General features: G+C 52.6%; 1 protein-coding gene across 1 annotated transcript in view; it reads left to right on the top strand.

Moving 5' to 3' along the window:
* The first annotated feature begins 1,926 nt into the window (after positions 1–1,926).
* LOC138082878 (tumor necrosis factor receptor superfamily member 26-like) overlaps positions 1,927–16,231 on the top strand; it is a 28,105-nt gene continuing 13,800 nt past the window's right edge. The window contains exons 1-5 of the mRNA XM_068976302.1: positions 1,927–1,995; positions 8,702–8,789; positions 9,538–9,666; positions 11,290–11,404; positions 12,827–12,900. Of these exons, the coding sequence (XP_068832403.1) occupies positions 1,927–1,995; positions 8,702–8,789; positions 9,538–9,666; positions 11,290–11,404; positions 12,827–12,900 (475 nt within the window). The remainder of the gene's footprint in view (positions 1,996–8,701; positions 8,790–9,537; positions 9,667–11,289; positions 11,405–12,826; positions 12,901–16,231) is intronic.

Below are 16,231 nucleotides of genomic sequence, written 5' to 3'. Positions count from 1 at the left end.
GTTTTTGGATTGAAACACTCTTGTTACGTCCAGGAGACTATTAACTGGAGCTCTAAGTTAATTTTCTTTTAGAGGAAGGTGGTGGGGGACAGCCCCCCTGTAATGTTAGAAGAGTAAGTGGAAAGCATAACACAGTAAAGCAGGCAGACTCTGTTTTGGGGGTAGATGCTCGAGAAAGTCTGGGGGGGTGGTCCCTGAGGCCTGATTCCACCTTTGCGTATGTCAGGCCCCTTTCCTCATGACCTTTGCCACGGGCGGGATTCTCCATGCTGGCTCCCGGCAGGGACACAGCCAGAGCGCACGTGCACACCAAGTCCTTAGTGTACATTAGGGCACACCCACTCTGCTGTGCATTCCACAGGTTTAGACAGATGCTTGGGCCATGTTTCCACATTTACAGGGTCACAGAATAATTCACCATCCAAAGGTCTCTTAAGGTTATATGTAAATAGATTAATTCACTTATCCATCCCTTCCTCTCCCCCCAACCCCTAGTAACCACTGATCCTTTTACAGGCTCCATCATTTTGCTTTTTCTCAGAATGTCACAGAGTTGGAACTATAACCAAGCAGGACCCTAAGGCCTTCCTAGAACATACCCTCCCCCAGGCACCATGTCCTCTACCTGTTCTCTCCGTGGCGCCCTGGGCCACCTGTCTTGCATCCTGGACCTTTCAGGGCAGACTGGGCCAGCCAGGTGCAGCCTGACCCACCAGCCCCTCCACCCCCCGGCCCGTGCACCCTCGGAGTCTCCTCCAGAATTCTCTTCCTGTCCTTGGTAGGCCGAGGACTCATCTATATCAACAATGAAAAATGACAAGAAAGCTGGGTGGGCATAGTCCCAGGGGACCAGTGCCCAGACAGATGGTCACGACGCGCTCCTGTGTCAGGCAGCTCCTCCGAGCCGTGAGGACCTGGCCTTGGCCTCTGGGTCCATCCGGTCAGCTCTTGGGCATCTAGATGCTGGTGGTGAAAAGTCTAGAATGATGTGGGGTTCAGAGCTGTGCTTTGCACCCCACACCCCACTCAGCACCCCCTTCCTGGCCCATCGACAGTGGCTGGCCTGCCTCCCAGGGCAGCTGGGCAGGAAGAGGATGGAATGGCGGTCAGGGAGGGTGGAAACTTAGGAGGGCCCGGACTCAGGGCCACACCCTGCCCTCTAGCTTCCCCAGAGCCGCAGGAGGAACTTACATGGTGCCTGTCCCCTCACCTTGTCACCGCTTAGGGGGAGTGAGAGCAACTTCTAGTAGAAAGACTTTCTAGCAGACGCGATCCAGGTCTGTTCAGGGCTCAGAGACTCAAGAGCTGGCCGGCCCCTCCTGGAGCATGGGATTCTAGGCGGGGGTGGGGGACGCTGGAGGAGGTGCAGGAGTGAAGGGGCCTGATGCCCCCTGTTGATGTGGTGGGCTCCATCCTGCTCTCCGCAGGAAGGAAGGGTCTCTCTCACCCCCTTGAATCCTCTCATCCATTGCAGGACATCCCACCCACGTGGCTCTAACCAGCAGCTCAGAGGATCCGGGGGGTCGAGGAGGGAGGGGAGACAGAAGCGACGTTTGCAGCAGCTTCCGATCCCTCGCCAGAGCCGCTGGGGCATCTGGGCCCGAGGGCGCGCGCGCCGCGGGGACCTCCTCGGCTGGGCTTAGGGCTGGGGCCTGGGCTCCCGGGGCGTGCAAAAGTGGGTTGGCGGCGCGGTCAGGGAAGCGCAGGGCCGATATTCTTGACAGTCCTTCGCCCCGCCCCGGCGCCCCTCATCCCACCCCCGCGTCGCTTTCGCTGGGCTTCGCGAGAAGCCGAAAGGGCGGTTCTCCAGGACTCCGCGAGCCGGAAGCCCGCTCGCGATTGGGCGGCGGCGGCGTCACCCTCCGGAGGGGGCGGTGCTCAGGTCTGCCTTAAATGGGTCGCCGCCCGGTCCTCCGCAGCGTTGCCATGGTCTGGATGCGCGGTGTGTTCTTGCTCGTGCACGCTGTGGTGTTATTGATACTGCTCATGAATCAGGTGGGACGGCAAGGGCGGGGCCCGGGGCCTGGGCTGCTGGGCTCGGGGTGGGAGGACCCGCGGATCCGGGGGGGACGCTGTGCCGGGGCGCGCGCCCCAGTGAGGCTGGCACCGGCAGGGGGACCCTAGAGGAAAAACTTGGATTAAGCGTGAGTTTCATCAGAAAGGAAACCGGTAACACCCCGCACCCAGATGCCCAGCGGGGAATCTTCCCCATTCTGAGCCCCATGGGTGTCCAGCCTGCTGTACCCGCTCTGCCTGCCGGGGAGCGCTGAGGGGGCTGGCGGAGAAAGGGCGGGGCGGGGTGGGGGCCGGCGAATGGGCGCGGGGCGGTGGGCGACGAACGGGCGCCGAGGAGACCGGCGGAGCGGGGAACGGGGGGCGCTGGAGAAGGGTGCGCTGCGGGGGAGCCCGGCGGAGATGGGAACGGGGGTGTTGGAGAAGCAGGGAGCGCTGGTGGGGTGTTGGTGAACGCAGCAGAGATGGGAACGGGGGGAGCTGGAGGAGAAGGGAGCGCTGGTGGGGGGCGGGGGGAAGCCGGCGGAGATGGGAACGGGGGGAGCTGGAGGAGAAGGGGGCCCTGGTGGGGGGGGAGCCCAGCGGAGATGGGAACGGAGGTGCTGGAGGAGAAGGGGGCCCTGGTGGGGAGGGGAGCCCGGTGGAGATGGGAACGGGGGAGCTGGAGGAGAAGGGAGCGCTGAGAAGGGAGCGCTGGTGTGGGGCGGAGCCCGGCGGGGGTGAGCGCACGGTTTGCGGTGGAGCGGCGCTGAGGCAGTGGAAACCAGACTAGTCAGGACCTCTGCACAGGGAGCGGAAGTTTAAAAGCCCTAGCTTGCGTCTTCCGCCGACTTCATTGTGCTCTGGCCCCAGGGGAGGTGCTTCGGTGCCTTTTCTTCTGCCCATTGGCCAGTGATAAATCTTTCTTGGTGAAGTATCTGTTTTAATCTTTTGCTCATTTTCTTAAGTTTTTTTTTTTTTCCTGGTTGTTCAGTTTTAAGTACTCTTCATGTGCTTTGGATATAAAGCTTTGGTCAGATATACCCTTTTGAAGGTTTTGTCCGAATTTGTGGCTGGTCTCGTCACTCTCCTAACCGTATCTTCTGTAGAAATTTTCTATTTTGATGAAACCCAGTGGATCAGTTTGTCCTCTATGCCTGTGCTTTTAGCTTCCTGTTTTCTCCCAGGTTTTCTTCCAGCAGTGTTTATAGTGAGATCTTTTATTTAAAAATTTTATGTTTGATTGTGCCCCCCTTGTGGCTCAGCTGGTAAAGAATCTGCCTGCAGTGTGGGAGACCTGGGTTTGATCCTTGAGTTGGGAGGATCCCCTGGAGAAGGGAAAGACTACCCACTCCAGTATTCTGGGTTGGAGAATTCCATGGGATGTATAGTCCATGGGGTCGCATCACTGACTCAATGGACATGAATTCGAGCAAGCTCCAGAAGATGGTGAAGGACAGGGAAGCCTGGCGTGCTGCAGTCCATGGGGTCACAGAGAGTCGGACCTGACTGAGCAAGTGAACAATAACAAGGGTCTAACTCCATTTGTTTGCACACAGGTGTCTGGTTTTCTCAATACCATTTCCTCTAAAGACTGTTCTTTCCCCATGAAATGTTCTTGGCACTCTTGTCAAAAATCACTTGACCACATATGTGAGGGCTTGTTTCGGACTCTGTTCTATTCCAGATATTTGTCTTATGCAAGTATCTAAATGGAAACCCACTCCAGTATCCTTGCCTGGTAAATCCCATGGACAGAGGAGCCTGGTGGGCTACAGTCCATGGGGTCACGGAGTCGGACATGACTTAGCAACTAGCCAACTGTTTTGATTATTGTATCTTTGCAGTAAGTTTCAAAATCAAGAAGTGTAAGTTCTCTAACTTTGTTCTTTTTTTTCAAGACCCTTTTGGCTACTGTGGGTCCCTTGAGACTCCATATGAATTTCTGTGTGGATTTTCCTTTGTGCAAAAAACATTCATTGGGATTTTGAAAGGGATTCTGTTGAATCTGTCAATCAGGTGGCATGGTGCTGACATCTACACAATGTGAAGTCTTCCAGCCACTGAGCACAGGGCGTCCTTACACTTATTCACGGTTTCTTTAAGGACTGTCTATCCTTCTCTGTTTCCATCTCTCACCTTGCTTCTGTTCACTTTTCACTGTTTTATTTATTTTCATGCTATAGGAAATGGATTAAGTTTCTTCATTTCTCTTAATTGTTCCCTGTCAGTGTATTGAAATGTATTTAATTTCTTGTGTTGGTTTTGTACCCTGTAATTTTGCTAAATTTATTTTTCATTGCTAACAATTTTTTGATGTCACAAAATGACATATTTATGTTCTGTGCATAAAACAGACGAATAATTGTTTTATGCATTTGCCTTTAAAATGTGTTGGAAAGTGGGGCTTCCCAGGTGTTTCAGTGGTAAAGAATCTGCCTGCCAGTGCCAGAGATGACTTGGGTTCGATCTCTGGGTCAGGAAGAACCCTTGGAGGAGGAAACAGCAACCTGCTCCAGTATTCTTGCCTGGAAATCCCAAGGACAGAGGAGCCTGGTGGGCTGCAGTCCATAGGGTTGCAGAGAGCTGGGCATGCACATACACCAAGGAACGATGAGGGTCACCAAAAAAAAAATTGTGTGGGAAATAAATGTTGAACACAGCAATATTATAACACTGCCTTTCATAATATCTCGGTGTTTACCCTTTTTCTTTTCGTGTGGCCTTGACTTACTGTGTGGTGTCCTTTTGTTTCAGCCAGACTCACTTTAACATTTCTTCCAGGGCAGGCTGCATATCAGCAAACTCCCAGTGTTGCTGGACATAGAATTCCAGGGAACAGTGTTTTTGTTTCGTTTTTTTAGCATCTTGAATGTATCAAGCATACTGCCACCTTGAATCCGTGGTGTCTGGTGGGACATCTAGTAATCTGATTGAGGATTCCTATCATTTCTGTCTTGCTGATTTCAAAATTTTCTTTGTCTTTGGACAGTTTGATTATATGTTTCAATGTGACTCTCTTTGGATGCATCCTACTGAGAGTTTGATTAGCCTCTTAGATTTATATCCTATATCAAATTTAGGATGTTTTAGGCCCTTATTTCGGAGAAGGCGATGGCACCCCACTCCAGTACTCTTGCCTGGAAAATGCTATGGACGGAGGAGCCTGGTAGGCTGCAGTCCATGGGGTCGCTAAAAGTCAGACACAACTGAGCGACCTCACTTTCACTTTTCACTTTCCTGCATTGGAGAAGGAAATGGCAACCCACTCCAGTGTTCTTGCTTGGAGAATCCCAGGGACGGGGGAGCCTGGTGGGCTGCCATCTATGGGGTCGCACAGAGTCGAACACGACAGAAGTGACTTAGCAGCAGCAGCAGGCCATTATTTCTTGTAATAATCTCCCTGCCCCCTTTTTCTCCCTCCCTCCTCCTCCTGGGGCCTCACGGCTCATGTGTGAGCTCCCCCGACAGGGTGCTGTAAGTACTCTAAGTGGTGTTTAGTTTTTAAGTCTTTATTTCTTTCGGTTATCAAATGTCTTGCCTTCATGTTCTCTGACCCTGTCTTTTGCCTGCTCACATATCCTTTGGAGTGAACTGTCCGTCTCAGCTGCTGCGCTGTCTCTCTCCAGGTTTTCTTGTTAGCTTCCTTCCCAGTTTCCTCTGTCTTTACTGATCTTGTCTTGTTCCTGTATTATTCTGCTGACTTTGTCCCTGTTCCTTTAGCACTTTAACATCTTTAAGACAGTCGCTTCAGAGTTTTGCTTAGTAACTCTGCCGTCTGGTCTTGCTCAGGAATGGTTTCTATCAGGTTTGTTTTTTCCTCTGAGTAGCCCATGCTCTCCTGTTTCTTTGAGCGCCTTGTGATACTTTTGCTGAAAATGGGAGGGGGCGGGGAACTGGTGTTGGTGGGTCTGCAGACCACCTTCAGATTTTTCCCAGTGTCCCACTGAAGACCTTGAGTAGAGTTGGAGTCTTGCCTAAGCCTCTCTTTATCCTTTTCTATTTAACTTTAAAAAAGCAGCTTTCTTGAGAAATAATTCACATATCAGGGCTTCCCTGGCGGTGCAGTGGTTAAGGGTCCACCTTGCAATGCAGGGGACGCCTGTTCGATCCCTGAGCTTGGGAGGCTCCACGTGCCACAGGGAAGCTCAGCCTGAGCGCCACGTTACTGAGCCCGAGCTCCAGAGCCTGTGCTCGGCAAGGAGAGATGCTGCTGCAGCGGGACGAGCGTGCACTGCAGCCAGAGAGCAGCCGCCACGGGCAGCGGCCGGAGAAAGCCCGCGCGCTGCAGGGAGGCCCCAAGGCGGCCCCAAGCAGCTCGCGAGATGAAAGTATGTGAAAAGTAATGCACACGCCATACGATTTCACCCCTTTAAATAGGTCTTTTTTTGTTGTTAGTATTTTCATGGTCTGTGTAACCATCACCACAGTCTATTTTAGAACATTTTTCCCCTCAAAAAGAAATCCCTTTTTTTAAATCAACCTCTGTCTCCCCATTTTGTTTCCCTGGTGGCTCAGAAGGTAAAGAATCTGCCTGCAATGAGGGAAACCTCAGTTCGATCCCTGGGTTGGGAAGATCCCTGGAGAAGGCCATGGCAACCCTCTCCAGCATTCTTGCCTGGAGAGTCCCATGGACAGAGGAGCCTGGCGGGCTACAGTCCTTGGGGTCGCAGAGAGCCCCACGCAACTGAGCGACCGAGCACACCTCCCCTTCTCCCCTCCACACCTCCCCTTCTCCCCTCGCCCTGAGCAGCCGCCAGTCTACTCCGTCTCTGGTTCCTAGTGTCCCGATTCTAAATGTCTCATGCGAATGCAGTCATATAATGCGCGAGCTTTATGACTGACTTCTTTTACTTAGCATAAGAATTTCAAGAGCCATTCATGTTTTTCAAGGCTCATCCATAATAGTCCATTGTAGGGATTTATCCCATTTTGTTTAACTTGTAAACACAAATCTATAGGCAAAACTGTAGGTAAAAAGAAACACCCGTATTCATTTCTTCCCCCTGTACCCACTGATCCGCTACCCTTGCTTGTGGTTTCAGTAGTTTCATTCATTGTTGTTGTTCAGGCGCTAAGTCGTGTCCAAGTCTTTGCAACCCCATGGACTGCAGCACACCAGGCCTCCCTGTCCTTCACTATCTCCCTGAGCTTGCTCAAACTCATGTCCGTTGAGTCGGTGATGCCATCCAACCATCTCATCCTCTGTCGTCCCCTTCTCCTCCTGCCCTCCATCTTTCCCAACATCAGGATCTTTTCCAGTGAATCAGCCCTTCCCGTCAGGGGGCCAAAGTATTGGAGCTTAAGCTTCAACAACAGTCCTTCCAAAGGGTAGTCAGGGTTGATTTTCAGTAGGATGGACTGGTTTATCTCTTTCCTGTCCAAGGGCTTCTCAAGAGTCTTCAACCAGCCCCACAATGTGACAGGATCAATTCTTCTTTATGGTCCAAGTCTCACATCCATCTGTTTGTCCTCCACCAACCTGTCAATATATAATCTCTCTTTACATGTGTTTCTATTTAAAGACACCTGACTTAATATATACTTAATTCACTAACTGGGAACTCACGGCCAGTGGCACTGTATGGCCTGCCTGTATGAAGTTTCTTTAAGATGCCTTTTTTCTACAAATGTAGACACATCGCAGCCTTCTGTCCTTCAGAACACCAAGTGAGACTAGCTAGGAGACCTTGCTTTTCTTCCTTTTTTGCCGAGGCACACGGCGTGCTTGATCTCAGTTCCTCGGCCAGGGATAGTACATGTGCCCCCCCATGTAGTGGAAACGCAAAGCCTTAACCTTTGGACCCGAGGGGACCATTTTAAATGTCAAGATCACCAACCAAAGACATGAAAACCAGGTGCCGAAAGGCTATACTTTACGCTGAGAGCTGGCAGGGGAAGGCAGCAGCCCTGGGTGGACCCAACTGGACCTGTGTTTCCAGGATGTGTTGAGGAGGGACTCCTGCCCTCCTGTGTACGTCCAGGAAGGCATCAGGGCTCTCAACGTTGTGGTAACGAACACATTTCAACATGTAGGCAAGTTCAAAAACACAGAATTCAGCGAACAGCTGAGGCTGAACTGTCCTTCAGAAATAAACATGAAACCGTATATGAACAGGAGCTCCTCAGAATACAGAAAGCGGAGAATGATGTGATCTCATGACGGAATCTGGAGTCCATAGACGTGGTACGAGAGCTCAATACACCTCAAAGCCAAGAAGTCGAGCAGGATAGGAAATGGTACGGATGTGCAGTTCCTGGGACCTTGTGATTGACGGGCTCCTGTGTACACATTCAGACACAGATGCTCAGATCCCTGTTCCCAACACACAGACAGTGGCCTCTCTTGACAAAGTCTATGTGCAGCTGCTGAGAACAGGAATTGTATGCTAGAAGAAAATCAAAGACTCACGAAACTCCAAAGGATCACGACCACAAAGGGTCTACTTCTGACCAGGCACAGGGAACAGACGTCAGCCACGGAGGTGTCAGCAGATCCACACGCATTTGGGGTGAAAGAGCGTGTTCCCCACACAGCCCTGCTCCGTACTGCGAGTGGAGCAGCAGGGAGCCCGAGGAAAGTCCCCGACCTGAGCCTGCCCGCCGACGTCCCCTCCCAAGGGAGGCCGCACCCGGGGGTGTCAGTGTCTGCTCCCATCAGGAGGGAGAAAATCTTCTGAAAATGCCCGTGTCCCCTCTCTCATTGAAGGTGATGATGGCAACGGGGAAGACCTTTTGTAACCCAGGCGAATATGAGGTCCTAGGCAACCTTTCCTGCAGCAGAGTCTGCCCGGCTGGTGAGTCTGGGGCGATTTCCAGAGCTTTGCAGGGAAGACTTCCTGCTTGGGAGAGGGGAGGTCGGAGACCCTTTGAGCAGAGCTGGGGGCAGCCTGCGGGGAGAACCTGGCTGTCTGGGGCGGGGGAGAGTCTGTCCTTGGCAGCCACCAGCACCCTGAACCCCGTCCAGACACACAGACACACACCCATGTGATCAGCGAAGTCCCTTCCCAGCCCCCTCTGTGAGGGGCAGCTGTCCCCTCACCACGGGCATCCCCCCTCCCCGCACACACCTGCACACACCATGTATCTCGTCCAGGAACCTATGCCTTCCAGGGGCCCGTAGCTCAGAGCCCAAGCACCTGGTACCTGGACCCATAGCCCTGTACCCTCCCCACACTCCCTAGCCCACCCACCTGTACACACACTACAGACGTTCATACACACAGATCTCTGCATTCACGCACACCTGCAGGAACCACGTGTAGGGAACAAAGGGACGCCGTTGGTCTGACTTGAAGTCTTGTGGCCTTGCTCCAGCGCCCAGGCGCTGCAGGGCATCGGTAAAAGCTGGGGGGTGATTTGGGCCCCTGGTCTCTGGGACGGACACCTGTGGCCTGGGATCAGACCAGCTGTTCCCAGGAGGCCAGGGTGGGTGGGGGTACTGTGCGGGGGGTCTGGTCTCCAGGTGCCTCAAGACCTCCTCCAGCTGAGGCCTCAGAGACTGGGTGGGGTCCCCACCACCCTTCTGTGTCCCATCTCATGCAGGCTACTACATCAGCACACACATAGACCAGGACCACCACATCGGAGCCTGCTCACAGTGCGAGTCTGTAACTTTCAGACCTCATCTCAGCGAAGAGCCTCAATGCGTGCCATGTGCCCAGTGCCGAGAGGGTAAGGGGTGGCAGTCCGGCTCACGTGCGCCGTTGACCCAGCTCATGGGAACCTCCCCAGGGGCAATGAGTAGTCCCAGAGGAGTGCGGGGGGAGCCCTCATCAGGGAGTGTGTGTGGTGCCTAAAGAAGCAGCTGCAGGTCATTAGGCTTTCAGACTTGCTGAGCATCAGTACGGTACACAGAAGTTCTTCTATCTCTGTGTATCGATGACATTGTTTAAATAGGTAATTTTCCATTTTATTTATCTTTAATTGGAGTGTAATTGCTTTGCAATGTTGAGTTAGATTCTGCCGCACAAAAATGTAAATCAGCTAAGTGTATGTTTATGTCCCCTTCCTCTTCAGCCTCCCCTCCACCACCCTTGAAGTGTAATTCAAAAATACCACTTGCATTGGCAAAAAAAAAAAAAAAATTGGAATAAATCTAGCAAAACATGTATAAATATATATGTGAAAAAACCACCTTTAATGAAATATAAATACAGAGAGAAATACCACAATGTAGTAAACCAGAAGGCTCAGGGTTTTGTTTTTCTTTCGTTGGGGCCATGCTGTGTGGCTTGCAACATCTTAGTTCCCGACCAGGAGTTGAACTTGGGCCCTGGAAGTGAAAGCTTCCAGTCCTAACCACTGGACCACCAGGGAACTCATTTGGTGTTGTATAAGGATCAGGTTTTCCTGGAATGGTGCTTAGATTTTATGCATTCCCAATGAAAATTTCAGTGTATCAATGTGTAAATCAGTTCATCTTGCCATAGACTTTAAGCTGATACGGTTTTTACTTTTAAGAGGTAAAGATATGAGACTCCCCTGGCGGTCCAGCGGTTAAGAATCACCTGCTGATGCAGGGCACACAGGTTCATCCCCAGCTTTTCCAAGATCATGCGTGCCACAGAGCAGCTGCGCCCGTGGGCCACAACCACTGTGCCCACACCCCCTAGGCCCATGCCCTGCAGGAAGAGAAGTCACCACAATGAGAAGCCACAACAAAGAGTAGCGCCCGCTCGCCGCAACTAGAGAGAGTGGGCATACAGGGGGCAAGAGCCGCCCAGCCAGAAACAAACGCATAAATCAAATAAAAAGGTAAAGCACCCCAGCAGGAGTTGTCATGACCTTGCTGTGCTCACACCTGCTGGAACAGCTTCTTTCTTTCCTGGAAGATGAAAAGCAAGATAGCACCCTAGCTGCCCCTCGTATTCGGCTCTGAGCAGAGACAGTGAGGCGGAGTGACATTCACGTGGGGGCAGAGAGTTGGCCCCGTGGAAACAGCCGCATAGACGTGAGATGTGGGTGCAGTCCCGGGACCCAGACCTTCGCAGCTGGAAGGGCGAAACCCCCCAGCGATGCTGGGAGAGACCGTTCTCGGTCCACACCGAGTAGGGCTGTTGTGATCTTCCTGGGGAAATGAGCAGACAGGTTGATCTAGAGTGTATCTGAGCAGGTGGCCCTCTGCCCCCAGCCCAGATTGCCAGGGCACCCGCAGCTCCTCCTCAGACACCCAGACGGCAGGGGGGACGTCTGGAGGTGGGTGCACGTGCTGAGCCTGTGACTGGACCTGGACGTGGCCGGGGGGCAGGACAGAGTCCAGGCCCTGGTGACTGACCCTCGGCCCGCTTCCAGCAGATCAGGAAGTGGTGAAGCACTGCTCCACGACCAGCGACCAGGAGTGCCAGTGCCAGCCGGGCAAGTTCTACTGTGACTCCGTGGACTGCATAAAGAACTGCTTGCGGTGTACAAGGTGCCACCCAGCGGTGGGGGCCGGCCAGCAGGCCTGGGCGGGCGTTCTCTTCTCCCCTCACCTGTTTGGTTGTGGGTCACTTACTCAGCCACTCCCTGGCCGGAGCCTCTGTTTTCCCATCTGTGTAATGGGGCTAATGGTAACACCAGCCCCACTGAGGAGCCCTGAGGATTAAGGCAGACGAGTCACCTGCAAGTTTCCATGTAGGGGTGAACTGGAGTCATTGCTCACCCATTTCTCCCTCCTTTCATTCCCTCATTCATGTGTGACTGTGAGCCCCGCTGTGGCCTGCGGGGTCGTATTGCAGGCCTGGGCCCCAGCAGTGGCGGAGAGCACCCCAACACGTGTGCAGTGATGGGCTCACAGGGACAGAGAGGCAGCAGGAGACAGAGCCCTAGAGCGGAGGCAGGGAGGGCGGGACAGAGGGTGGAGCCGCGGGACGTCAAGGGGAGGAGAGCTGTAGGCAGGGGGGCGCCCCCTGGCCCGGCCCAGGTGGGATGGCCAGTGAGTGTTTTCTGCCCCTGATGTTACAAAGCACCGCGACCGGAGGCTTTTGAAAAACAAGAAAAATGTATCCTTTCACAGTTCTGGAGACCAGAAGTCGGAATCAAGGTGTCCGCAGGGCCAGGCTCCCTCCGTGGGCTCTCGGGAGGAATCTCACGCTTCCGCAGCTTTGCCGGCACTCCTTGGCTCCTCGGCTTGTGGACGCTTCGCTTCAGTCTCTGCTTCCGCCTTCCAGGGATGGTCTCCCGTGCGCTCTCTCAGCGTCTTCACATGGCTTCTCTCTCTCTGCATACATCTTCCCTCTTGTGAGGACGCTGCTCACTGACTGAGGCCCACCCTGATCCGGTGTGACCTCCTCCTAAAGGATTACATCTGCAGAGACCCTGTTTCCACATCCGGTTGCCTTCTGTGGTTTCCGGTGTGCTTAGATTTGGAGCAGACTTTGAAGAAGACACAGTGGTAAAGCCACTTGCAAAATCACCTGCATCTGTAGATTCTTAAATACCACTCAGACCAGCTTGCACTGTTGGCTCAGGAACCTGCCAGGTCCAGAGCAAGGACACCCTCCAGGTCTGGGGTGATCAGCTCTGGCTTGTCCCCTTCTCCAGGAGCTTCATCTCAGGCTGCTTTCCCTCCCGGCAGAGGTACGGCCACGTCAGGTCCAGTCCTCGTGGCCACACACACAGCTCTATCCGGGGACAGAGACGGGGGCACTTCCCCCATCTATCAGAGATTCCTAAGTTTTATTCTCATTGATCCAGTGTGGCCCATACATCCCGGCACATGCCACACTTCTCATGGGCCTGCCGAGGAGGTTGGGTTGGTCCCTCTAACCCCTGACTGGTGGGTGTTGAGTAACATTGTCTGGGCCGGCCCGAGCGAGGGGAAATGATGCTCAGAATTTCTTTATTCTCTCAGGTGTGAAAACGGTGCCATCCTTCAACCCTGCAATGCCACAAGCAATACAATTTGTGCCTTAAATCCACAGTCAGGTAAGGGCCCGATTCCATCCCTTAAATCCGTAAAGGCCAAAGGTTGAGGCTCTGAGGGTCCCAAAGTCCCTGTTGTCGGAACTCATCTCTGCTGCTGTAATGAAAGAAGCCAGAGGCTGTGATCAGAGGTGCTGGCTGTGTGTCAGGAAACTTTATTCATAAAAGTGGGCTGTGGGCCATGGGTCATCGTAGACTCCTGTTTTGAGTGAACAGAATCCTTGTGGACCAGTTATGGCTTCCCTGTCCTTGTCCCTTGAGTTCTGGGCGTGTGGGCTCAGTCTGGGCCCAGCAGGCTGACCAGGTAGCAGGTGGAAGGGCCTGACCGCTCTGTGAGACTTGTCCTTCCTGACATCCCAACACCCGGCTGCTTCCCTGCTTGGTGCGGCCTCAGATGGGACTTAGGAATGTGAGCTGGGTGCACGCCCCCAGCAGAGTTGATGCTCGACTACTGAGTATCTGTGCAAATCTGTGCAAGACTGTTTTCCTTTTCTTTTTTTAAATTGAAGTCTTGCTGATTTACATTGGTGTAAAGTGGTTCAGGTATACACACACAGACACACAGACATGTACATGTGTGTATGCTAAGTCGCTTCAGTCGCGTCCGACTCGGCGACCCCATGGACTGTGGCTTGTCAGGCGACTCTGTCCATGGGATTCTCCCAGGGAGGAATATTGTAGTGGGTTGCCATGCCCTCCTCTTCCCAACCGAGGGACGGAACCCACGTCTCTTCCATCCCCTGCACTGGCAGGCGGGTTCTTCACCCCTAGTGCCACCTGCTTCCTCACGGCTCAGCTGGTAAAGAATCTGCCTGCAATGCAGGGGACCTCGCTTCCATTCCTGGGTCAGGAAGATCCGCTGGAGAAGGGAAAGGCTACCGACTCCAGTATCCTGGCCTAGAGAATGCCATGGAGTTTATAGTGTATAGTTGGACACAACCCAGCGACTTCCACTCACTCAGCACCACCTGGGAAGCTACACATATATACTACACGTATATAGTCAAAGCTGTGGTTTTTCTAATAGTCAAATATGGATGTGAAAGTTAGACTGTAAAGAAGGCTGAGCCGAAGAATTGATGCTTTTGAACTGTGGTGTTGGAGAAGACTCTTGAGAGTCCCCTGGTCTGCAAGGAGATCCAACCAGTCAATCCTAAAGGAAATCAGTCCTGAATATTCATTGGAAGGACTGATGCTGAAGGTGAAGCCCCAATACTTTGGCCACCTGATGAGAAGACCTGACCCCTTGGAAAAGACCCTGATGCTGGGAAGAATTGAGGGCAGGAGAACAAGGGGAGGACAGAGGACGAGATGGCTGGATGGCATCAGCGACTCGATGGACACGAGTTTGAGCAAGCTCCAGGAGATGGTGAAGGACAGGGAAGCCTGGCGCGCTGCAGTCCACAGGTCTGAAGATTTGGACACGACTGAGCGACTGAACAGCAGCAAGTATACACATACACATCCTGTTTCATATCCCTTTCCACTATGGTTATTATCGCAGGACCCTAAATACCGTTCCTTAGCTGCACAGTGGGGCCTTGCTGCTCTCTGCTTTGTGCACGGTGAGGTGTGTCTGCTCACCTCTGACCCCTAGTTGACGCTTCTCCCACCACTGCCTCTTTGGTGGCCGTAAGTTCGTGTTTGAATCTGTGGCTCTGCCTTTGTTTCCACAGTGAGCTCACTTGTGCCATATTTTGGATTCCTTGGATACGTGCTCTCACGGGGTATTTGTCTCGCTGACGTCACTTTGTGTGATCATCTCTGGGTTCATCCAGGTCTCTGCTGAAGTCTTGCCCATTTTTATGTTGGCTATCTGGGTTTTTATTTTCTCATTTTAGATGCTTATCTGGAAACACTGATAATTATTTGTAAACGTGGGACACAAGCTCTTTGTGTCGGGTGTCTGGGCCTCTTGTGGACAAAGGTCCTTCCTTCTAACAAGGTCAGGTTTGTGGCTGTTTTCTGCCAGGATTGGTGCTCTTCCTGTCCTGAGGGAGAAACCTTTGCTCAGCTGGAGAAGGTGTCCTGTCTCATGACCTGCCAGAAGCTTCTCTTTATCACTGTGCAGGACCGCAGTGGTGTCTGTGTGGTGTGAGGGGTTTTCCCCATTGCACACACGGACGACACCGCATCGTGCTTTGAATCCAGTCTCTTCCCCGCCCTGAGTGTTACCGGGTCGTAGAGAGCACAGTGGCCACCGGGCGTCTCTGTTCCAGGGTCCATGCCGCCTTCCCGCTGGCCTTCTCCTTGGAGCCGGAGTCCCCCTTATCTCCTTCCCCAAGGTCATCAGACCATCCTTGGACTCAGCATATACGTTTACATTTTAAAATAAGCTCCTTAATTTCTTAAAGTGCGTTACTTTTTATTGGACTGACCGACTCTTTGCAACCCCATGGACTGCATCACGCCAGGCCTCCCTGTCCATCACCATCTCCCAGAGCTTGCTCAAACTCATGTCCATTGAGTCGGTGATGCCATCCAACCATCTGATTGTTTGTTGTCCCCTTCTCCTCCTGCCTTCAATCTTTCCCAGCATCAGGGTCTTTTCTGCGGAGTCAGTTCTTCGCATCAGGTAGCTAAAGTTTTGGGAGCTTCAGCGTCAGCATCAGTCCTTCCAGTGACTATTCAGGACTGATTTCCTTTAGGATGGACTGGTTGGCTCTCCTTTCAGACCAGGGGACTCTCAAGAGTCTTCTCCAACAGCACAGTTCAGAAGCATCAATTCTTCAGTGCACAGCTTTCTTTATGGTCCAACTCTCACATCTGTACATGACCACTGGAAAAGCCACAGCTCTGACTAGACGGACCTTTGTTGGCATTACAGTTTCAGGTGGACAGCAAAGGGACTCAGCTATACATATACATGCATCCATTGTCTCCCAGTGGAGAAGGAAATGGCATCCCACTCCAGTATCCTTGCCTGGAGAATTCTGTGGACAGAGGAACCTGATGGGCTACAGTCCATGGGGTCACAAAAAGGTGGACACGACTGAGTGACTAACAGATTCTCTCCCAAAGTCCCCTCCCATCCAGGCTGCCGTGTAATATTGAGCACATTTCTCTATGCTTTCAGTAGGACCTGTTGGTTCCATTTTAAATTTTAGCAGTGTATACACGTTGCTCCCAGACTCCCGAACTATCCCTTCTCTTCTGTCTTATCCCCCATCCCCCAGCAACCATAAATTCATTCTGTGAGTCTGTTTCTCTATTGTAAATAGGTTTGTTTGTATCATTTTTTAGATTCCATAAATAAGGGATGTCATACAATACTCCTCCCTCTCTGTCTGACTGACTTCACGCAGTATGACAGTCTCGGTCCATCTGTATTCCT

This window comes from Capricornis sumatraensis, chromosome 8 (genome assembly GCF_032405125.1).
Source record: "Capricornis sumatraensis isolate serow.1 chromosome 8, serow.2, whole genome shotgun sequence".
NCBI classification, from domain to species: Eukaryota; Metazoa; Chordata; class Mammalia; order Artiodactyla; family Bovidae; genus Capricornis; species Capricornis sumatraensis.
This window is presented reverse-complemented; position numbering and strand designations above follow the sequence as displayed.